The following is a 24,257-nucleotide window of genomic DNA, read 5'->3' on the forward strand; positions in this document are numbered from 1 at the left end:
CAAAGAAGTGCACCTATACATACAGGTTGCTTTACTTCATGAGAAAGATGATTTCTAGCATTTATAACAATCCAGCATGTAATTTAGTGAAATGTTAGTTATACTAGACTATGAAGGCTGTCTTTCTTTTACTTCCCATAATAACCAAAACCTGTATCTAAAACTAAGCTGACAAAAAAAAAAAACATTTTTTATCTGCACAATAAATTTCCCTATAAATTACAAATGGACTAAGCAGTTAAATAATCAAATATCACATTATTACACTATCAGTAATGTATAAATAACTCAACAATGAAAACATAAAACAGCTAATAAAACAAAGTATCTGATAAACAATGATGACAGCTTAATCAATGAAATTGACACTTGAGTGTGTGATATTAGTTCAAATTCAAAATCTCAACAACACTATACTTTCAGTCTGTGAGTCATTAACACTTAAACTTGATTTATTTATGTGCCCTCCTTCTTTAGCCTATAAGTACAATACTAAATGAATTAACTTCTGCTTCTAGCCATCAATATATGAATGAATGGTCCATTGCCACACAAGCTTCTAAAATGTGGCATTTCAAAAAGAAACAGCTCTGCTATGCTGTGGCTAATTAGTAAAGCTCAGCTTTATATCATTTTACCTTCAGTTCTAGGTCTTAGCTCTGATAGTGACTTGTGCACTGAGAGAAAACCAATAGAAGGCAACACATTCTGGGCATTTTGAAATGTATATGCACAGAACTGGTGCATGCTAGGGCTAAATTACCCCCTAAACTATGCACTATCTGCAAATACTGCTGTATTTTAAACACATAACATCTAACAAAGCCACACCGAAAAATTCTTCACCTTGGTGAAGGCATTAAAAACTTATAATTTAACAGTAAGCATTCTGAATCAGATAATACACATTTAGAGTAAAAAGAATTTAAAACTGTAATAAGCGTAATGGATAAGCGCATGCACATTTGTCTCTTAAAACACTATTTAACGAAGTTTTCTAGTCGGATTCATCTGTCTGCTTGGAAAGTATCGGGGTAGGGGTAAGACTGGGAGGGGTGGGTCCCAGTCAAGTCGGGTAGTTATTTTCACCTACCCAAGTTTGCTAGCTGCTAATGTTACTAGTAACTGCCCTTGCTAAGATGTAATAATGACTAATAATGGTGACTGCAATAGCCATCTAATATTGAATTAATACTAAAGCCTTCATACACCAAAATGAAACTGATGAAATGGAACTTACCCGAAATCATCATCCATAGATTTGAAGAAAAACTTGTAGTTTGGTCGGTTGAGCGCATTTTTAAAATCCCCGAGCGTTACCCGATCCGCAGGAACAGGGAGTTTTATTAAGTAGGGGGTATCCTCGTCATCTATATGATAGATAATTTTCGTTTCCCCCATCCCGAAGGATGTGTGGAAAAACTAAAAACCCTCACAATGACCCTTGAAGTAGACAACAAAATGGCGACCAAATATTTTCCTATGGTTTCAGACTACCGTGAAAGTGAGGCTCCTGAAAGAGAACATGGCGTCTATAACCGGACAAAGGCTGAGATGCAAACGTCCACATTAGCACTGCGATGCAAACACAACGAATCCAGCAGTGATCGCAGTTCCGATTGTCGTTACCATAGGTTCATACCATTGCTAATCGAGCACAGGCGGTCGCCATTATTTCCATCTTTGGAAGCAGCTTTTCATGTCCAATTGCCTACCGGTACATTAGTAATGCAGTCCCTGCCTATATTGATTAAGTGTTTATTCGTTGCAGATGTAAACCGCGTTACAAATGCTGAAAGAGAAATCATACAATTTAGAAAAACCAGCATTTCGGAAAAGATCAACTTTTTTGCATATATCAGGCGTGATCTTGCTGTATTCTAAAACGAAAATTTATTTGAGTTTTCGACTGAAGAGGAGGAGGTATAGCTCATGGAACAGCCGTCAACATTGCCCGGGCTAATACGACAAAACTGAATCAAAGATTTTCTTCTGCGATATCCTATTTCTGACACACAAACTTAGTTAAAGGCCCTACTAATTTGTATCTTTATTTTAAAAGCCTTAATCAAATTATACTATTTAGACCAATCAGCGGTGGAAGCATTCAAAACGCGTACTTGTCCACATAGGAGGACGAGAAAATCTCACATCCGGACTTCACCATTGAGCTCTAAAAAGTAACTATTTTTTTGTAACGGGAATAATAATGTAACATAAATTATATATCATATGCCATTATTTGAATGTTTTTATTGAATTTTATTTTAGTTTCTGTCATTATTCTAGGCTTTACATGCATACGCTGACGGTGTTTTCTGTTCGTGATTCCTCTTTTTAAAGCTAGTAAATCAGCGCAATAACACTGTTACTGCACATTGTAATAGTATTAATGCTGCACTAGGATCATATTTTGTACAGAATTTCAGATTATTGGATTGGAAAATGGTAGTTACTGATGCAAAAGAAAAGTCTGTTTTTGAGTTCTTACTTTTTTAGTAATAAAAGTGGGTATTTAGGGTTGGGCTGTCTTATAAGACCAGCCTGAAGTAAATAAACGAAAGACAGCTTTTTTCATCATGCTTGTTATATTGTGTTCGATTTTTTTGTTGTTTTTTATTTTGGTGAAGTCACTTTCATTTAAATTCCTTAGACGAATCGCATAGACATCAATGCTGCTACTCATTATGATTGCTAACAATTAGTATTGTAATAAACAGTAGCCTATGTAAGTACAAGAAGCTTAAATATTAGACACACCCCCAAGCTTTTATTTTTAAATTATTAAAACTTCCTTAGATTAGGTGTTGGCATACAAACAACAGTGATGGGAACTATATAATGCTATTGTCTTAAAATCAAACTCTGTAACTCAACAAAGAATTTTAAAAAAGTAAAAAATTCTCCTAGCCAGTAAATGAATAATAGATCTTTTGTTTAAGCCAAGCATGCACAAACATATTTGAATAACTAAAGTTGTCAGACTTTTCACATGTATGTATGCTTCTTCAGCAGCAGATATCATTTAGCTTTGTCTCTTTGACCTTTGTGATCAGGGAGTTGGGAGGATGTGCTGCAATTAGACAGGTTGCAACTGACAAAGCTGTCCATAATGGTCTCTTCTCTAATAGGTACCCTGAGTTGGGGTAAAAGTTCTAGTAACAGACATTACACAATAAGGCTTACAAAATTTGATAAATGTTCTGCAGCCACTTTGTGCTAGATTTTTTTTTTCTTCAGTGCAGTAAATGAAAAACATGATCTTCCTACACCAGTTTTATTCCTTTTTTTTTTTCTCTCTCTCTCTCTCACTTGATTTTTTTTTTTCCTTGATAAGGTCAAGATGGAGGTGGGTCTCAGAGTAGTGAGGGGTCCTGATTGGAAATGGAGCAACCAAGATGGAGGAGAGGGGTATGTTGGCACTGTCGTGGAAGTAGGACGTCCTGGAAGCCAAAATTCACCAGATAAAACTGTTGTAGTACACTGGGACTCAGGTGCCCGCACAAATTATCGTGTCGGGTACCAAGGAGCTTTTGATCTTCGTATTTATGATAATGCACCTACAGGTGAGTCAATTAAACATTTTGTATTTATCTTAAAGACAGATTTTTCAGAAAGATTGAATTATTAAAATTTATGTGGCATATAAAACCTCTTTTAGTTACATCTTCCTTTTAAATATATATTTACTGTCTTTCCCAGAGATAGCTTATGTTACCACATATAAGGATCATTTTTAATATTCAGTAGCTCAAGCAAGGCATTTTTAGGAATAACCACATGCTTCTGTGGCATTGGTAAAATATAATTGTAATTTCTGACCTAAAATTAAAATGGTGGTTTTTGGGAAGAGTTGGATAGTAATAAATTAAACTCATCTTTAAATTAGGACTTCAAACAATTGCAAATGTGAAGCAGCAACATCATTTTCTTTTCTCTTGTGTTTTTTATTTTTACCTCTCAAGGGGTTCGCCATGCTAACATCATCTGCGATGCTTGTCAGAAGCAAGGTGTTCAAGGCATGAGATGGAAATGTCTATCCTGCCATGACTTTGACCTTTGCACCTTGTGTTACATGGCTGACAAACATGACATAACTCACTGCTTTGCTAGATATGACACACCTAGCTCTAAAGGGTGAGTCAGATTGTTTTTCAAGACGGTAGTTTTCCACCTCATTGCTTTCATCAAAGCCAAAATGAATTAAATGTCTGCCCACTCATACACACAATTAACACTATGCTATATGCAAGACTTTGTTAAATCTTATCCAGCATAGAATGTAGCAGAAGTTTGTAAACATTTAATAATAATGTTGGGAGTCAGTTGTGTCAACATCAGATTCGTTTTTAACATTCACTACAGCAGAAAAAGCTAATCATGTCACAGGTTTTTCTGTGTGTGTGTGTGTAGAAAGAGAGAAGTTAAGAACCTTTAGAACTGATAAAAGATCCAAATTTAACTTCCTCATCCTAATGTGGTCACAAATAGTAGTTACAGCAGGTTAATAATATATGAAATATTTGTATAGCGCATACTTACACTCATAAAGAGTATGCATTTAGCTCTTAACATTAAAAAAATAACTACCCATGCAAAAAATCTAAATATGTAATGTATTTTCTTACTTCTTTTTTTTTTTTTTGTATTGAAAAAAACCGAAATCAACAGAGGCATCATTGTGCCCTTGGTCAGGTGTTACTGTGTACATCATTTCTTCTTTTTAGAGTAAAAATGTCAAAAAGGTCTGCCAGTTCCAAAGCCCAGGCATTTGGGATATTTGCTGGGGCAAGAGTCATTAGGGGACCTGACTGGGACTGGGGAAATCAGGATGGTGAGTTCTAAATAGTAATGAAAACTCATTTACTTTTTTTTTTTTCATTTTTAATACAGATCCTGTTATAACATTAAATGGTACATTCAGCAAGAATGAAACCGACTTTTGATGGATCTTAGTTACAGTTTCTTCATTAATTTTACAAGATGTCCTGAATATGAGGAGCTTAGGGGCTACAACTGCTCTTTAACCAAACAGATTACGGTCCCTGGTCAGTGGGGTTACTAGTCCTGTCTACTAGCGCTCCATTATAGTTTTTATATTAAGGTGTGTCTGGCCTTCAATACAATGCAAGGCTGTGAAAAGAGATCTCCAGTGTTTTTTGTTTGGTTCAAGGCAGCATTCATTGTTATCACACTCATTATCCTGCCTGCATATGGCTTGACCATATCCTTGTCAGCTGTTCATCTGGACTGTTCTTTTTTATTGATAAGATAATCATAAGGTTTTTGTTCAAGTTGTCTCCAAGCCATATGTGTTCCACTAATTTGCACCTGCTCTGCATGTTGTGCTTTTCCTAGTCATCGCAACATGACTGTTACCTTTGCTAAATGGGCTAAGGCATAATGGGCTCAGATTTGGAGAAAAGAACTTCCGTAGGTGGGTCATGTTTGCCTTCATAAGTTCAGCATTAGCAGGTAAGACCAGTTTTTCTGTTTCTCCTGCAAATTACCAGCCCTCTGCTGTTGTTTTAGAGATTCTCAATCCTTTTGGTTTCCCCTTTGGGGACAGCCAGCTTTGCTCTTTGGTTTACCATCTTTCATTTGCCCCTTCCCCTGGATGTACCCCTTCTTCTTGGGGTATGGTGGGTGGGGCTTTATCTTTACCTGTCTTGTCTTTACCATGCCACATGTATCCGATCTTATGTTATTCAAGAAGTCTTGACACGATCATCTGCTGCGATTCCTTATTGTTGCCCTTGGTTTTTATGTGGCCCCATCCAACCCTTGTTTTCATGGCATTATCCTAGAAATCAGAAACATGCAGAGACTTTGGACTTTGATGAAAATGAGAAATTTTGCAATGGACTACCCAGCTTCTGTGAGTTTTGAGAAGGCCTCAATATCTGGACTTACTTCTACAAGGCCAATGAGTTCAGATCTTGTCGGACAATTCTATTTTCAGCTGCTGTGCCAAGGGAGGAAACAGAGTCTCCTCTCCTATCCTAGTGGGTATGTGGTGCAAAGACCACAAGGTTTGCCTCTTCATCCATCACTTTCCTGGCCATTTTAATGTGTCAGTGAACTCCCTGAGCCAAGGTGCTCATTATTTCCCCTGGAGAAGTGCCAGTTTACGTGTCTCTTGACTCATTGGTTTACCAATACAATGAAAGTTGACTGTCCTGGGTTCAGCCCTTTTCTCAGGCACACTGTTCTTTCTCTGCATGTAGTATCTGCTTACAGGGCTGGCTGCCTAGTCATTCTTAGCCTTAGTTGCCGACTCAGCATAAATCACCAGTTCCCCATCCCCCACTTCTGCACTCATTGTGTTTTTCCTTCACTTACACCAGGTGCTCTTCAAGCTGTGTGTGGATCTCACCACTCACTGAAACACAGAACTTCTAAGCATTGTTTGTCTAGTTGTAGTCTGGCTTGGGAAGCCGATGTAACGTCCATCTCATGGGAGGGTATGCTGACCTCAGCATGCCTTCTGCTGGTACTACAATCATTGTTCTTGGCCAAGCTCAGGACCTTCTCAGCCAGTGTCCTCTTGGTGGCTTTAGTCCTGTGGAATGGATGACCAACTTTATGTCACCACCGCAGGACATACTATGCAACCTTCATTCTCCATGCCTTCAGAATGGACTGCAACTGTCTCTCTTCCACCCAGCTCCACAGAAGTTAATCTTCATGCCTGGGTATTATTCACACAGCTGTCTCTAGAAAACTCTTTTCCAGTGAGGCTTTGGAAAGAATTGCATCTGAAAGACCCTCCACTTCTAAAGTGTGGTTTTGGCAAAGCCCACCTGATTGTTATTCTAATAGATCTTCAGGTAAAGTTCATGAAGAAATTTTCCTCATAAATTCCTTTTCTTCAACATTTACCAGACAACCTGATGAGAATGCCCTTTAAGCCTTCCCTACATCTGCTGGGAGGGAAGGTGGGGTGGTTGACACAGACTGCAGGCCTCTTTTTTTTTTTTTAAAATGCAGCCTTAGATAGCAGTCAATCAGTTAAGCATCTGGATGCAGTGGAGCCCCTAATGGCCAGGACTGCTAACAATCCTTTCCCACCCAGCCCCCAATCAGGAGTAGTAATTTATTAGGTTATAGAGTAGTTGTTGCCCATAAGCTCTTAGCAGTCAGGTCATCTTGTAAGTATCAAAGAAAGAAAATGTACAAAGAAAATTTAATCTTTATTTATTTTTTATTCTTTAGAGCTTAGATTTGCATGATTATTTGCATGGTTTCAAACAAATTTTATTACATATAACAGAAACATTTGTGAATGTTTTAATTAACAAAGAAGTATGTATTTTTAAATTTTAATATCTGAAAAATTTATTTTTGAAGCATCCTAACAAAATTTACAACAAGATTTCAGCCAGATAGGAGACATCAGATAGATTAATATTTTGAAACTCTCTTTAATAGCATGCTGTGGATGAGGGTCAAAGACAAATCTCTGAGGTTTGTGTGCTTTCAGGTGGAGAAGGTAAAATAGGAAAAGTTTCTGATATTCGAGGTTGGGACTCTGAATCAGGTCGCAGTGTGGCTCATGTGACCTGGGCATCAGGATCAACAAATGTGTATCGGGTTGGTCACAAAGGAAAGGTGGATTTGAAATACATTACTGCCAGCTCAGGGGGATTCTACTACAAAGATCATCTACCTGTTCTTGGTAAGTCAAATGTTTTGAGGAAAAAGTATTTCTTCACAGCAGCTCAGTATGTATGTGTAAAGGAGAGAGATCCCCAAAGGGCATTAGGTTCTTCGAGCAGGTTTTGAACTTTTCCATACATATTGGGAATGATCATTTATTTCCTTCAAAATGGTTAGGGTGCTTCACATGTCTTTAATGTCATAATGCCAAAAACTCTCTAGCTAAGAGGTGATTCTTACAGCCAGCTTTGAAAGCTTCAGAAGTTGTATGATGCAATCAGGACAGGCCATTCTAGACAATTGGTCCAGAGAAGAAAAAGGAGCAGCGTCCAGAGTTGTTTTATTTGAGGCACATGGAGAAATCCGCATGGCTGTTAGGGCTTTAGCATCTCTGGTATCATGGGATCAGACTTTTAAGGCTTATGTAATTTCTGTCCAAAAGCTTATCTTGATGGATAGAAGCTAATAGGAGTTGCATTTTCCAGCAATAGCCTATGCTTCCAAGAAAAGGATTAAAAAAAATTCAAAGAGAAGCTTTTATGAATTTTTTTATAGGAAAAACTCTAGAGCTTTTGGCCCCTCCAGCCCCATGCATTTTCAAAATTGGAGACAAGGTTCGCTGTGATCTTGATGTGGATGTGCTCAAACAAATGCAGGAAGGGCATGGGGGCTGGAATCAGCGGATGGCAGAGGTAAGAAGAAACTTGCTGTCATGCTATAGAAGTATGGGATTTTTTGCTGCAAGTGAGCAAGTCTTTACTCATGCCTTAAAGCACAAAAAAAAAATAAATAAATAAATAACCAAAAGCATAATATATTCTGTGATGCTGGCCATTTTTTTTTCTCTTTACTGTCATTCAGTCATAAGAGTTATCTTTGTGCAGTATATAGGAAAAGTTGGTACAGTTCATCGCATCACAGATCGTGGGGACGTCAGGGTGCAGTATGAAGGGTGTGCAAACCGCTGGACTTTCCATGCTGATGCGCTGAAAAAGGTATGTTGGTGAAGTTGTGTTATGGTAGTTGTACTTTATGCTTTTTAGCTTTGCTTTTTTTAATGGAGGCAGGGGGAGAGGTGTTACTGGATATGAGAAAAACCTAGCTCAAACTAGCTTAACACCTTGGATGATATCAAAGTACACATTGAAAATATCTGTTAGTAAGCAGCTGGAGGTAAAGGTTAATAAAAGGGTTTTTTTACCCGGAAACTTCATTAAGTATTGTTTACTTTTATTCCCCTCTTTGCATCATTTTACTTTATGTAAATCCTTATTCTGACCTTGACTGATCTTCTCCAGAAATCTATATCATGAAGTTGAAAGCTTACTGTTATTTTCACCCAAAGGTGTGTGTGATCTCGATACTTTGTGTTCTTGATAGTTTTAAATGATGATGGAGAAGAAATTTTTTATTCTCCTGCTTTGCTGTTGTTAGGTCCATTTGTTCCAAGAGGGAGATGTTGTGAGGATTTCGGATGATGAACAGATGGTCAGAGATAAACAAAAACATCATGGAGAGTGGACAGACATCATGCGATCTGTGAGCATTATATTTTGTCCAAGCAAGTCTTATTTACTTAGAGAGTTATTTTAGTTTATGTTAAATATCCAAAAACTGTTTATCTTATGTTGTAAAAGTTAATAAAATTTTATTTTGATGAAAGCAATAAATTTTATGCTTCATATTTTAAGTCTCAGTGTGCCTGCCATGCTCACACAGCATTGTGGGAAGGCAGTTTCTTGATCCTAGGAAATAAACAGACCTTGGTGCTTACCTACATATTCAAGCAAAAGAATTGTCTTTGATAAAAAAAAATGTTCTCTACTTATGCCTCCACAGACGCTCGGTCAGAGGGGACAGGTACAGAAAGTGTACAGAGATGGAGATTTGAGAGTTCAAGTTGACAGTCATACATGGACGTTCAACCCCATCTGTTGCACCCTTTTGAGCACAGGAGGTGGACATAACCCAGAAAATACAATTGCTGGCAGCAACCAAGCAAGATAGACTACGTAAGACTTCTTTGTCTGGTCTTCACTTCTTGCCCATTCCTGCTTGGTTACCATCATAAGTACCATCACATATTTATTTGTTTCTACAGTAATTCTCTTCATGTTTTTTAAAGTCTTCTCAGGTACACAAATACTAAAAAAATATAAAGAACAGTCGCTGTTTTAGCATGTTCATTAGTTTGTGAAAGGCTTAATTAACCACTTTGATTTTTGCTATAATTTTTAATATTTTAAACTTCTGACTAATGCATATAAATGTACAATTTTCTTTTACAAATGTGTAAATGGTTTTGCCACTGATTTGCCAGTGGTTTAGCTCCTGTTTTAAAAGCTTCTCTTAGCTGAGAAAATAAACAGGCATGTCCTTCTACTAGATAGATGTCTTGATTCTTTCTTCATGTGCATGCTTTGTTTCTAATGTTTTCATGCAGGATTCTTTCTTATACTTTATACTTATGCTTCTGTAGTCAAGAGCAGGATGGATCTGTGTAGGATTTTGTGCACTTAAGCTATATTTTAATGGCAGTGTTGGATCTTGTCATATATTAATGATGTTGCCAGGTGCATTTTATAAATGTGATTAATCTCAGACGTCTGGCATTTCATCATTTTTTAGCTGAACAGAGATCTTTATTGGAGCATCTGGATGAGCTGAGGACATCACAAGGTCTAGAGACCGGACCTGACCGCCTTGTGAGAGAGGCTGCACAAGGCCATGTAGATATTGTGCGAGACATTTTAACCAAGTACCCTGAGAAGGTAGGGATTTTAATGACTCATGTAATGTTCCTTCATTTTATCTTCAAACATGAACATTGTCGTCAGGGAAGTTGGCAACAGGTGACAGTTATGATGTAACTCTTACCGCCAACATTAACATAACCTATAACATCAGGTACAATGTTCACATGTAAGTCACTTCAGTTCTCATCACATGGCTCATAAGTCCACACCTCTGCTTTTTTCTCAACAAAAGACTTGATGACATGTCATTTAAGATTTATTCAACCTACAAATTATGCAACAGGTTTTGCTCATCAAGGAATCCTAATACTATCCATGCTAGGGTTGACAATGTAACGGTTTTGTTAATTCCCATTCAAACTACTATTCACTCTCGCCATACATACAGTAACTTAGCTCTGGCCATTGTTACTGCTGCTTCAGTACTGTCTCAGTCTCTGCACGTTATGAATACACGATTGTAATGAGGTGAGTAGCAGGTCTTCAGCTGGCATTTAAGGCATACTGATAAAACTTCTGTCAAAGTTGCCTGCTAGATTGTCGGTTGTCAATTCTCCACTTCGTGTGCCAACTACGCCAGACCTCTCTGCAATTACACGGAGTACAGTTGTTTTAGTACATACTAGACATTTCTGGAGCTTTATCCTCTACCTATTTCTGTTGCAAAATGAATTATTAAAGTATTCTTATGGCTTTTATTTTCTAGTACCATTTGTTACCAATTACATGGAAATGGAAACTTGATGGTAGCATCAGCATTGGGTGAAGAGTGGAGGTTTCAGTAAATTTGGTTATACGGTGACAAAAAATAAAAATGTCAGCCTCTTATTAACAGCGATGATGAACAACAAATCATTAGAATAAATAAGCAAGTTTGCATGGAATCTTAGATTAATCTAATGTGGGCTAGCAGATCTTGAGCCATGTCGGAAGCCTAGAAACAGAAAAGAAAGGGGGAGAACAAAAGAGCTAATGGTTCCCGAGCAAAAATGCTGTAAAAACGAAACCTATAATCCTAGCATAGTAGATTTGATTTAAATTATTCGGTAGGATGCCCATTGTAGCTTAAAATGTCACCAAAACTTTTTTTTTGCTTAAAATTTTACCAGACATTTTTTAAAGTGGTCTACCATAGGTTATATGCATCTTAAGACTTTAAACTTGAATTTCTCCAATTGCTGTTTTGTGTGCTTGAACACAAAAACAAAAATCTCAGGATATGCTTGTCCTACAGCATTGAAATTTGGCAGTTTTATATAGAAAGCATAAACATAAGGACAACAGAAGAATATTCTAGTATGAACATTATTTTGACCAAAATTTATATTTAACTCCATTTGCAGAGTTCATGGGGTTGAGGCTTTCATGTTTTATTGCTCATATAGTTACTCAGGAACATTTGTGCTTTGTTACTTATGTAGTATTTTATTACTCTATGATATAAAAAAATCCTTAAAGTTATTGAAAACATAGATTTTCTTTTTCGGACTATCCTCCTGACCTTAATTGTGGTTGATTTTTATGTCTCACTTGAAGTTACCACATGACAACAACAGACCCATTCTGTGGCTAAGATGTCAGCTCTGTATGTCGTCATGTATAGTCCTATTACAAATGCTTTATCACTTTGACTTGAAGGTGGATCAGAAGAGTTCGGGGAAGACGGCACTGCAGGTGGCATGTCACCAGGGTCACAAGGACATAGTTAGCCTTTTGCTGTCTGCAGATGCTAGCTTAGAACTGCAAGATGAAGATGGTGATACTGCCCTTCATTATTCTGCTTTTGGGTAGGTTTTCAATCCATATCATATTGGCGTAACATTGAATAGAGAGGGCACATTTGTTAGAAGAACAAAATACTACCAAACATCCACTAGGTGACTAAATTTGACCTTGTTTATGTAATTCTGTTTCTATTTTCACACTGTTCGTTCATATCATCCATGGCAGATAAGAAGAATTTTCTATCTTCTGCAGGAACCAGCCAGAGGTGCTGCAGCTGCTGCTGTCTAAAGGTGCCAAAATTAATGCATTGAACAACAGTGGCTGCAGCACATTGCATGTCGCTGTCAACAAACAGCATGCAGCCTGTGTCAAGGCACTTCTCAACCATGGATGTGATGTCAACATTCAGGTTAGCACTTCATCAGCTATTATGTAATTTGTGACAAATTGATACAATACTTTCTCCTTGGAGATCAGTAAAGCATCCATTTGTTGATGTTTTGTGTGTGTGTGGCGGAGGGGGGGGGTTTAGTTTATTGGCTAGTTTGTGACCTTTCGTATGCAGCACCTTGAGCTCACCTCCATGTGTACAAATATACTCTTTATATATTAAATTTATTTTTCATTTTAATAATTATTATTTATATAATGAAAAATTAGCATGTTAAAAAGATTAAAACAAAGTTACTACAAAATAATAAAAATGACTTGAGGAAGCAGTTAGCAAATGTTGAAAAATATCTGCGATATTTTGCTCGTAGCACACAAAGTGAATTTTTCTTTGATTGCAGGATGCTTATGGTGACACAGCACTGCATGATGCCATAGGCAAAGAGAATCGGGAGATAATTGACAAACTGGTCAGCTATCAAACAACCGACTTCACCATACGCAACAAGCGTGGCTTTAACGTGCTGCATCATGCAGCTCTGAAAGGCAATGTCTTGTGAGTGCATTTTTCTCTTTTGGTTCCCTGGTAAAACATAAGTTTATTATTGTTGTTAGTTTTTCATTTACTGGGAGCTCTTCCAAATTCCCTAAATTTCTTCTGATTTATTCACATTGCAAGACGTCATCCAAAATAAATAGAAGCAGTCAATAAACAGTCATTCCTTGCTGTTTCTTTTTATTCTAGTGCTACAGAGCGCATCCTGCACAAGTGCCGGCAGATTGTTGACCTCAAGAAGGATGATGGTTTCTCAGCCCTCCATCTGGCAGCACTCAATGGACATAAAGATGTAGCAGTTTCTCTTCTGAGGGTATGTGCATGGTGAGAGATGGTGTTAGTAGAAGTGAAATTTTCTGGTACATGGTATCCCAGTCTTCTTATACTGTGTGTATGCACATGTGTGTAGGTGGGCATGTGTGAAATAGAGATTTTTGGCTATTATAAAAATAAAATAAAATGGACAGCATTGTGGGTTGGTTCCCACTTTTTTTTCTAGATTCAACACCTATGTAAACAACTACATTGCTGAGCAACATCCTTTGTTGCTGAGTCATTGTAGTTCTCTATTAAAGGTTTGTGTGTAGAAATATGCCAATCTTACTAATGAGTCATTATTTGTACCTCTATCCTCAGAGCCATGCAGAGGTTGACATTCGTAACAACAGGCAGCAGACACCGCTGCTTCTGGCAGTGTCACAAGGCCATGTAGCAGTCATAGAGTTATTAGTCAAGGAGAAGGCAAATATCAATGTCCAAGATGAAGATGGAGATACATGTCTGCACCTGGCCCTCATGAGGCAGTCGGTTGCAACAGAAAAGGACTCATCCCGTTTGCTGGATTCAGTGAGTAAAATAAGTAGTAGATAAAAAGCAACAGGTTTGGGGAAGTTTTATTGTATGACAAATAAGTTTTCATGGTGTAGCAAGTGTTATAGGAGAGATGAGTAGCACATCATTGCAAAAAATTGTCACAGCAATTGTGAAAACAAGACAGCCTTCTTTGTGTGTGTGTGTGTGAACCTGTCTCATCAAAGTATATATGAAGTATTTGCCTGTACTACAGATACGCATGCAGCTGCGAATGGGGGAGGAAGAAGCACAGACTGGTGCTGCTATTGCTTGCTATCTGGCCCAGCAAGGTGCCAGCCTTTCAATCCGCAACAATGCTGGTAAAGTGCCACTGGATGTCGTTAAAGACGAGAAGACTGTTGAACTTGTGCAGCAGTTTGCAGCTGCCTAGTGAGTGAAATTCTGTTTTTCTGTTAACATGCATAACCTTAGGTGTACACTTAAACTTGTCAACTACACCAAGGCAAATGCTCCCCTTCTCCACGCACACACATTCAACACAATACAATATATTCTGCCAGTACCCGAGTTTTGAGTGTCAAGACAAGGAGCATTTTATTTACAGATAATTAAACAGTTATTCATAGCACATCTAGGAACATAAATTCTCCTCCTCCCTTCTTCATCAACTAATAAATACACCTTTAACAGAGCTTGAAAACGACTTAAAAACAAGCACATGACTTCAGATGCATTGCAGCCACCAGAAGACTACAGCATCATAAAGATTCCACAACTACATAGATGAAAATATTCGAGATGGCATTAGGGGATGATGGGTAAGGTATTCCTGCTAGCTGCTGCTTGAGCAAATGGCTAAAGAAGAATGATCTGCCGGCTGTGTTATAGTGTGGCAATGCTCGTGGTCGCAGCCTCTGCTCCATTCATTGTCTTCATTTATGACTACCCTGGGTCCTCCCAATCTCAGCCCCTTATAAATATCCGCGCCTCAGTTCTGTTATCCTCCTACCACCTTTTGGCCCCCACAACTGCTGCTACACACCTCTCCCCTCCCCATCCATCCACCGTGTTTACACCTGTCTCCTGTTTACCTCAGGTTACCTTATGCTAACCGCCACTATCTTATTAAATGATTAAGCTTCGTTTTTTTCAAGAGGGTGCTTTTTTCAAAGATACTAGGATATTTTTTTTCTCATATTTTATTTGAAAAAATCTGGAAAATAGTGATGACTTTTGAATTGTGAGTATGATTTTGTGGTTTTGGCAGTTTATTTTCATTCTTTTTTGTTCAACATTTGATCCTAGTTTTATCTGTAGTTCAAACGTGCACTGCAATTGTGCACCCAAGCAAGAGTTGCTAAGAGACTTAACAAACAAAAGCAGACCTTTCTGAAGTCATGTGCAAGGGATTTTAAGTACGATGAACCCAGCAAATAAAAAACCAAACCCCACACACACACACATATATTTTGCATGTGGTGCCATTTTAACATTGACATCCCATGCCAGTTGAATGCCATTCTTTGCCATGAGATGTCCCCAAAACTATGGGCATGCAGTTTTAAGACTTTAGATACAAGGTGTGTCTGTAACCTCCAGTCTGAGAAAATAATTCTCATTTTTAAGATCAAGCTTTTCAATATCAGCCTTCCTGCCTATGCACAGCGGTCCGGTGGCGCAACGGTTAGCGCCTGTCACCAATACAGTGAAGGTTGGCTGCCCAGAGTTCATTTCTCGTCTCGGGCACGCTGTTCTTTCTCTGCACGTGGCATCTGTTTACAGGGCTGGCTGCTTGCCGTAATATAGCCTCAGCTGCTGGCATGGCGTAAAACACCAATCCCCTCCCCTCCTGCCTATGCGCAGAAGTAATGGTCATACATTTATCATTTACCCAGCACACCAGCTGCTAGTATATATTATGTTCTAAAATGATAGATATATCAATGGAATGGTGATTCCTTTTATTTTGGGATTTACTTTTTTATGCAAGTTGCTTTAATTTTGGCTTGATGCTTGTGAAAAGATTTCTTAGATACTTTGAACAACTGCCTCTATATTTCATACTTTTGTCCTGAGATATTTTATCTTTTTCACAATTATGTCCATGTTTTCAGTGCATCTGGAAACAGAACAGAGCTGCCACCAGAATCAGAAGCATCATATACTGGAGAATGTGAGGTCTGCTGTAACTCTCGAGCTAACATCCTGTTTGAACCCTGTGGTCATGTCATTGTCTGTGCTGAGTGCTGCATCAAGATGAAGCGTTGCTTGAAGTGCAAGAAGCCTATCACATCCAAACTTGCTGAAGGTAAGAGAAAAAAAAAAGATGAAGATTGGCTTGCTCCTTGCTTGCTTTGTAATTGCTGTTTAATGCTCCTGTTAGCAGCCACTCAGCCAGTGTGAGCAAAGATGTTATCTTTGATAAGGTTATAGGTAATGCTGGACAGCCAGAAACACTTCATCCCTTGCCTGCATGCTAAAGCAGGTTGTTGCATCACTGCAGCTTGAAGAGAGACCAAACATATCTGTGTGACAATTTAAATTTTTAATGTGTGCTTCAAATGTTTGATCAGCTTATGGCACATTTTCTGGGTTCTTTGAGACCTTTGTTTCTGTTGCTTGCATGCAATTCTAGGCTTCCCTTCTTCAGCTTCTGACACCTTAGATGTCAATCAAACACGGCATGTGTTAGTAGCTTCAGACTCATGTGCATTTGTTTCATACTGGTTCTGAATCGAAGTTGATGTGCTATAAACATACGAGAGTGGAAAAATGGTCAGGATGACTTTAACAGGAATAGTCGGCTTGTTTTGTGCCCTTTCACTGAGTTGTCCATCAGCTAGCAAAAAATTGTTTGTCTTGCTTTCTGCGTCCTGACTAGAACTGAAGTAGCCTCCTTTCCTTTTGTGATTGCCACATCCCCTCACCTGTCCACATATTCATGTCATCTAGTACAGAATGGAGAAGAAATGCCATTTTTGGTAGTAAAATTCCTTTCTTCGGGTACTCACCAGATACATGACTGCTAGTTCCCTTCCTCCTCTCCACTGTGGGTCTCTTTTGCAGCTCTGGTGAAAAACTGAAGAGGTGAACTCGCTGGCTAGATGAAGTAAGGTGGTGGATGAATTGCTCGAGTTTGTGCGCTTCCTATTCATTTACCAGATCTGATTAATCAGGAGCAGCCAGTTGGAAATGGAGGTAGCCAGTAGGATGAACACATAGGTCATCTGTCTGGTATATGCTCAGAAAGTAATTTGACTACCAAAAATTATTTTGATATTGTATTAATAAGAGCATTTTTTTATTTGCAGATGGCAGCATTGTAACATATGTAGACACAAGTGAACTGAAACGTAAAGTACAAGAATTGGAAGATTCACTTATGTGTGGGGTTTGCATGGAGCGGAAAAAAGACATTGTCTTCATGTGCGGCCATGCAGTTTGCAAGATATGTGCTGATGCTTTGACCCAGTGTCCTATGTGCCGCAAACCCATCATTAAACGCATTCCCTTGTACACCTGAGATGTCATCCTTATACCTGGCACTAACAACTCCAAGCATCTGTTTCTCAGACCAGCAGCATCTCAATGACAGGACTGTGAGATGGGAAAACAAATCCCAAGCCATGCTAAAGCAAGCTTACTGTTCTTGATAACTCTGTTGTCATAGTGTTCAGGAGATATTTCTGGCACTGTCTTAAACCCTCTCCTGTAAATTAAACTGCTCTGCACCATTTGTGCTGCTGCATAGCTACTGATATATTGAGCCCATGCTTTCTTGGTTGGAGATAATCAAGGATGTTAACTAAAAGCTGTGTGTTGAGCCTTTTTAGATGCCTTTGCAGTGTCCAATAATTGGACCGAAGAAGATATACTGCACAAGCCATCAGTTTATTTAAGACTCGTGGATTTTTTTTTTAAGCAGCACCAGTGTCATACTTTGAATTTTATGTTGGTGAACTGTGGAGATTATGCTTTCAGCACATCTCTCTATGAGCTATACTTTTGAAGGCTACCTTAGTGTTATCTTGTCAAATCAGCCACAGGTTTACTCACAGTGATCACTTGTGTACCAGCATGTGCCACCTACTGGACAGTTTTTCATGGGCAAGTTGTGAGATATGGTCAGTGATGCTAGAAAGGCAAGAAATCCTGCATCCATATATATAACACAGATATTCAGACCCTCTGTGGCTGGCATTTTTGTGCATCTCGTATGAAGCTTCTACAAGAGCTTTCAGCATCCCCAGCTTGTGTTGCTGGATGCATTGCAGAAAAGGTTTTTTTCCTGGATAGATTGGCAAAGCAGGACTTTTGCCTCAAAAAACTTTGTGAAGTTTGTAAAGTAAAATGAAATGTCAAAAATCTTTAATATTGTGGTATGATAGTTACCTTTTCAGTGTAACTGCATGTACTTTTAACTGCATTTGCAGGAAAGGATGCCTTGCTTTGTCAATAAGTTTTTCTTTTTAAACTGAGATTCATGAGTGATGTTTTTCTCCAGGTAATTTTTATAGCACATCTGTTATTTTCTATCATTTCTGTGCAAAAAAAAAAATAATCTATGGGGCATTATTTTGTGAAATTTTTTTTTTTAAGCTCCAAAAAAAGGACCTAATACGCATGCTTCCTTCCCCACTCACTTCGTTTTGAGTTATTTGAGTGGTGATTAAGCTGTGTCCTTTATGTAACAATGTGAGAATGAGTGGTTTGCTACTTTAGACTGTATTGATAGGATACTTCTGAAATATACTTTGTAAATAGTTAAGTGAGCACAACTTTTGGGATGTACAGGGATGTGAAGTTGGAGGAAGGGATTAATTAATAAGCAAGATTCAACATATTAGCATAGAAAGCCAAAATCTTTCCATCCCATATCTTCTTATGTTTTGGAAAGAAGTATAGATAATATGTAAGAAAGTTGATCGGACTTTTTATCATCTTTTCTCTTAATCACATTTGACAGTTTGCAACTATGCATTTAACACAAATTTTGCCATAAAGGGTGTGCTTATATTAATCTAAGAAAGCAGTGATTTAGGCAGAATAGGTGAACTAAAGGTGCACAGAACCCTGATAATAAAACAAATAAATTATCCTGCCAGCTGCCTTCTTTTTTGTTAAGCAGCAATGACAGTATACATTTTAGTGGTGAAATTAAAAGTAAAAAACTCCCTTGGCTTCAAAATATTTTCTTATATCCAGTAATATGTGAGAGCATATTGCTGCCAGACAGGATCAGAAATAGTTAAACTGGGAAGAAAAGGTACCGAATGTGTATAGCACTTTCTAGTTTTGATGTTCAATTTTAACCCTTTATTTCAGTCAGCACCTGTACAGGGAGATTCACTTAACATTAAAAAAAAAAAAAAAAAAACAAGTCAAAAATCCACAGTCATTTCTGTGTGGTTTTTCCTTCATTAGCAAATACCTCAAATTTTTGTTATTGCAAATCCTGTGATCTGATTTTGTTGTCATTATGTATTTTAAAAATGTATTATTTTAAAAAGAATGAAATATCAAATAATAAAATAAGAAAAAATTATTAGTTAAAACCAGAAAATTAATGACATTATACAGTAGGGTAATTAGATGACACGTTGCAGCTATAGAAGGCAAACATTGTCAGTAGAATCTACTAGAAGCTTGCCCAAGGTAGCAGATTATTCACATTTTTTTTCTGATAAAATATGCTGTTCACGAAAAAAAAATGACTAAAAAGTGTCACTACTACAACAGTTTCAGAGTTGGTTGATGTTGATTGACAGCAAACAAGAGAAAAATCCTGTTGTCTTACATTGTCAAGTTCTGTACTGTCTTGTGACCACATGCAGATTCAGTTCAGCTGCTTTGCCTATGAAGGAATCTGTTCTGATGAGGGGTAAAAAGATTCAAACTTTTCAGGTGTGTTCTACTAGTACTGGACAGTAACTGGAGCAGACATGCGTTAGTAGTAGCTGATAGCTCATCTGATATTAGTACATAGGGACCACAAAAGTGCATTTAACAGTTTAAAATTGTGGTCAGAGACTTCAGTGTTACAAAGAGTGGTTTGTGCTTTGAATTTATTTAATGAAGTAAAATGTTTTTAATAAATACCATCCCATACATTAAAACTACAAACCTTCAACCTTAAAATTTATCCATTTTATTTCTCAAGTCTCACATTCAAGTTCAGTTGATCAAAATGTAGCAAGAGGAGTTTCTTGGTGTCTCTTTTCTTGTGCTAAGGTGAGATGAGATCGTGTGAAGGCAAGTGTTGACATTTGTTAAATAAGGCTAGTCAAGAGACATTCTTGCCTACTTGGACAGAAATGACTAACAGCATTAAGCTTATTGCACATGGAAGTTTTGTTGATTTTGGACATATTGCCCAATTTCTAAATAAGTGCTAAGTTTGGGGTCTTCGTAGCTATGTAGATGATGAACTGATGACGGAACACAAGGTTGCAACTACGAGGTTTTCTCAGGTCAGAGAGTGGAAAGCTCATCTGTCCACCTAACAGTGATTGGGTTTCAGATAATCGAGAAAGTAAAAGATGGCAGAAGTGATGGGTTTTGCTCAGCCTTCCATCCTATGCCCTACACCATGAACTGTTTCTTACAGTGGGGAATAGGGTAAGAATTATTATAACCTTATGATATGATCTGTGTTTCTGTACAAGTTATTAGTGTATTTTTTAAGTTGGGTTTGAGGTTTTGCAACAAATATACATTGTCTTTGTGTGTTAAAATGATGGACTCCTTCCCCAACTTTCCCAAGTTTTCTGTGATTGCTTTCTGTTTGCCTACTCCCTTCCCCTCACTGATTCCTAACCTTATCCTTTTGAAAGTTTCATTCAAGAGTTTTTCAGCTGTTTATGTTCAGTTATATGTGTGTACTATTTTATATTTGTGTGAATAGCAAGAGAGGAAGCAATGTGTGTGTATAAGCACATATGTATTTATGGCAAGGGAGGAAATGATATTTGGAAAATGAAAACACTTCCTTCTTGGTCTTCTCGCTAAACACATTCATTACTGAAATATTTATATGTTGAGACTCTCCATTAACATTTGTATGAACTCGACAGATATTTATTTTTGTTGCTATTGTTGTTGGCATGACTGGTTCCATGCATGCTGAACACCGCATTTGTTTATCATGCTTTGAGAGAGGTGGGGGGAGGACTGTATTTTGTTTATAAGTGATATTAAGGGACTGTTTTCTTTTTCTGTTTTGTTACCCTCACCCACAGTAACCTAGTGAGGTGTGTGCCAGTGACAACTAACAATATGTACAACAATAATCATTCTAGTCACGATTATGCTTGTAACAGCTTGTTTTCACAGGCTAGATTTGTTCTTTGTAGTTTTCCTTTTCCGTTGTACCCAACAGGCACATTTAAAAGTCGTACAAATGAGCTTTTCCTGCATTAACATCTTGGCCATAATTTTGTTTTTCTTTGCAGCACCAAGAAGTTAATTTATATCTAAGGAAGTTCTGCTGCCCGATATTTTTAGGTATATCCATTGGTATGTAACATGTTTCTTTTGACACAATAGTTAAGGAATAGACAGAGTAATTTGGAGGCATTCAAGATGGACAGAGTATAATTGAGGAGTGACTAGATTTGGCAGGTTTGCATTGTCATTGTCCCCAGATGTTGTACGATCTGCATTATCTTTCCTTCCAAACATCTTTTGCATTACGTTCTTCAGATTAGTTCACAACTTGAAAAATTGTATGCTTGTAGTGTGTAACTAGTAATGTGCAAGTAAGCTGCAAGTTACTCAAAGCTATAATGACTCGTCAAGCATTTGCACAGATGCTACAAAAGGATTTAAGACAATTAGGGCATAGTAAAGACCAATGCAGTGTTGCTACTTTTGTTCAGTTGTTGGTGCAGTTTCATAGTCATTCTTCTATCAGCTTTGGCGCTGGCAGCAATGAGATGAGATTTGATTCTTGTACAAGAGGTCAAGAACGCACTACTGAGTTACTTTGGTAGAGATCAAACGAACATGAACAAAGTGTTGCCTAACTTAGTTTTACCCGGGATTTCATAAGAGCATTTAAGAGCCTAATACATAAAAAAAGCAAGGTGAAAGCAGGCATGTTCTTGCAGGGATCTGACAGCAGAAATGTTACTGGTCAACCACACCTGCGTTTTTGGCTGTCATCCATATGAACCTAAATGTTCACTGTAAAAAAAACAAACCACATTCCAACCAGTCACCTCCACTATGTCCCTTAAATAGCTGTTTCCTGATCCCTAGCATTCACGTATAGAATAGCCTCTTCAATTTAAAAATAAAGGATTGGAAATGTAGATCTGCACCCTTGCTCTAAGCATGTAACATACGTTGAAAATAAGTGTGATGTTCTGAATATGCAAAACAGTAAACATTGTTTTTGATTATGTATGAAACATAATTTGTTCTCTGCATGGTTGGAGGGGGACTAAATCATATTTGATGTTGCTAATGTTGGATTTATGGTCTTCAAAACTGTCATATAAGCTCAGTTTCAGCAGCTGTGCACAGGACTTTGTACATATACATTCATTAGCATTTATAAGAGGGGGAATTGCTGTATGTTATATTTGTACATAAAGTACCACTGCAGTTTTTTAAAGAATTGTTCTCATATTGTGTGCATGCTTTGTGTGTGTATATATATATTTGCTTTCAAATGCAAGACCGTACCAACAGGCTTACAGAATACACGGAATAAACACCAACACTGACAAGAGCAACGGTAAAGCTAATGTCTACAAGTACAACTTGAAGAGTTAAACAGTTTTAAAGTACTTGGAAGCCCAAGACGACAGTTTTACAACAGATACCTGTATCAGTATGATAACACCTTCAGCAGCAACAGCTAGGCTAGACAACATTTGATGCAGCCATAACTTCAGGTCCTTTTTAGTATTGACTCTGCTTTATGGATGTGAAACGTGGACTCTGCTTGCCAATACATGGGAGAAGACTCCAGGCATTCGAGAACAAGTTTTTTTTTTTTTAGGCCCTTTCGCCCCTCCTGGGGCATAGGCCATCAACTACAGTCTTAACTGTTGTCGATGTTTCGGTAGCAAGGATTTGTTTTTTACGGGGTGGGGTTGCTGGCCCCACGCCCAACCCTCCTCCTTTTTCAGCCGGGCTTGGGACCGTCCTTGGCGGAGGGCGGCCAGCCCTGTAAACAGATGCCACGTGCAGAGAAAGAACAGTGTGCCCGAGACGAGAAATGAACTAAGGGCAGCCAACCTTCACTGTATTGGTGACAGGCGCTAACAGCGCTAGCCGTTGCGCCACCATATTCGAGAACAAGTGCTTGTACAAAAAAAAACAAAACTGATGACTTTATACATAGCATGGTAGCCACACACATAGGACACCAAGAACCCCTAATCACAGCATTCAAGTGGTATAAGCCAGAGATTCTCAACCTTTCTCATGACTGTACCCCCAAAGGGGAAGTATGTGGGTACCCCTTGTGCATGAAAGTACTTATTTTCATATTGAAACAATTATTTATGTTGCTGCGTAATCCTTGCCATACCCATAGGGGTTTGTGTACCACCAGTTAAGAACTGCGGGCATAAGCTGTTCTAACGTTTGGCCATGTGACAACTGTTGACAACTGTCCTTCAAAGTACCATGGAAGGTAGTCAATGACTAGAGCTTAGGAACGTGACTGGATTGGTTGACTGTGCAGGACCTACTCACCATCGTCCAAAACAGACCTGAGTGGCACTGTGTACAGCTACTGTGCTCCCTCTAATGACAGTTTTAGCAATGAATGAATTTATACAAAAAAGTATTATCACCATGTACAGATGCATTAACATTGCATAATTTGCATGGAAGGTCCTGTGCATTCAAATACTTCTGAATCTGGAATTCTACTATTTACATCTTTTTTTTTTTCTTTTGTGACATCAGTCTCTTTCAACAACACGATGGTCCCCTTAGGGATGTCTTTAACAAAACTATTCAGGTACTAACAGTTCTGACGTTAACAAATCAGTACCACAGAACATTCTTGAGAAGAAGAGATACTTAAATGCCATACTTAACATGGTCAAGACAATATTAAGTCCAGTTTGAAGACTGACATAACAGTGAAAATAAAGTTGAGAAATGGGACAAACCTGAACAAATTCTTATCCAGTTTTCTTCTTATTTTTAAATGATTACATCTCTTTCATATTTTCCATAATAACGCTATTCGGACACCAGTTTTTCTTATCAGCAACCTAGATTCTGTGAATAAAGTTTTTCTTCTATTTTACGCAGCTTAAAAAAATATTGGCCTGCTTAAGCAATATGTCTGCAAGAAAGCCTCAGTTGGGCTGAAATGATGGATGCTGATGTTT

At 38.0% G+C, this 24,257-nt stretch overlaps 2 protein-coding genes across 8 annotated transcripts in view; one reads left to right on the forward strand and one right to left on the reverse strand.

Annotated features, from left to right (window-relative positions):
- Nucleotides 1-1,863, reverse strand: part of LOC112557799 (segment polarity protein dishevelled homolog DVL-3-like) — a 33,417-nt gene extending 31,554 nt beyond the window's left edge. For 5 of the 7 annotated variants that reach the window (XR_003098002.1, XM_025227844.1, XM_025227845.1 and 2 more), the window contains exon 1: nt 1,241-1,863. Coding sequence is in view for 6 of the 7 variants with exons in the window: in XM_025227844.1 (XP_025083629.1) it covers nt 1,241-1,401 (161 nt within the window). In the remaining variant the exon portion in view is untranslated. The remainder of the gene's footprint in view (nt 1-1,240) is intronic. The other 2 variants (XM_025227846.1, XM_025227847.1) reach the window with 2 other exon arrangements.
- Nucleotides 1,864-2,018: 155 nt separating this feature from the next.
- On the forward strand, nt 2,019-22,516 carry LOC112557800 (E3 ubiquitin-protein ligase MIB2-like). The gene is given in 18 exon segments (XM_025227848.1): nt 2,019-2,180; nt 3,338-3,566; nt 3,966-4,137; nt 4,728-4,834; nt 7,484-7,678; nt 8,215-8,351; nt 8,544-8,654; nt 9,094-9,198; nt 9,499-9,671; nt 10,298-10,430; nt 12,054-12,202; nt 12,393-12,549; nt 12,932-13,086; nt 13,276-13,399; nt 13,723-13,932; nt 14,153-14,328; nt 16,014-16,207; nt 17,211-22,516. Coding segments are annotated over 17 exon segments (2,733 nt in total). The 5' UTR covers nt 2,019-2,180; nt 3,338-3,343; the 3' UTR covers nt 17,423-22,516.
- Nucleotides 22,517-24,257: the final 1,741 nt, after the last annotated feature.

This window comes from Pomacea canaliculata, linkage group LG2 (assembly GCF_003073045.1).
Source record: "Pomacea canaliculata isolate SZHN2017 linkage group LG2, ASM307304v1, whole genome shotgun sequence".
In the NCBI taxonomy this organism is placed as follows: domain Eukaryota; kingdom Metazoa; phylum Mollusca; class Gastropoda; order Architaenioglossa; family Ampullariidae; genus Pomacea; species Pomacea canaliculata.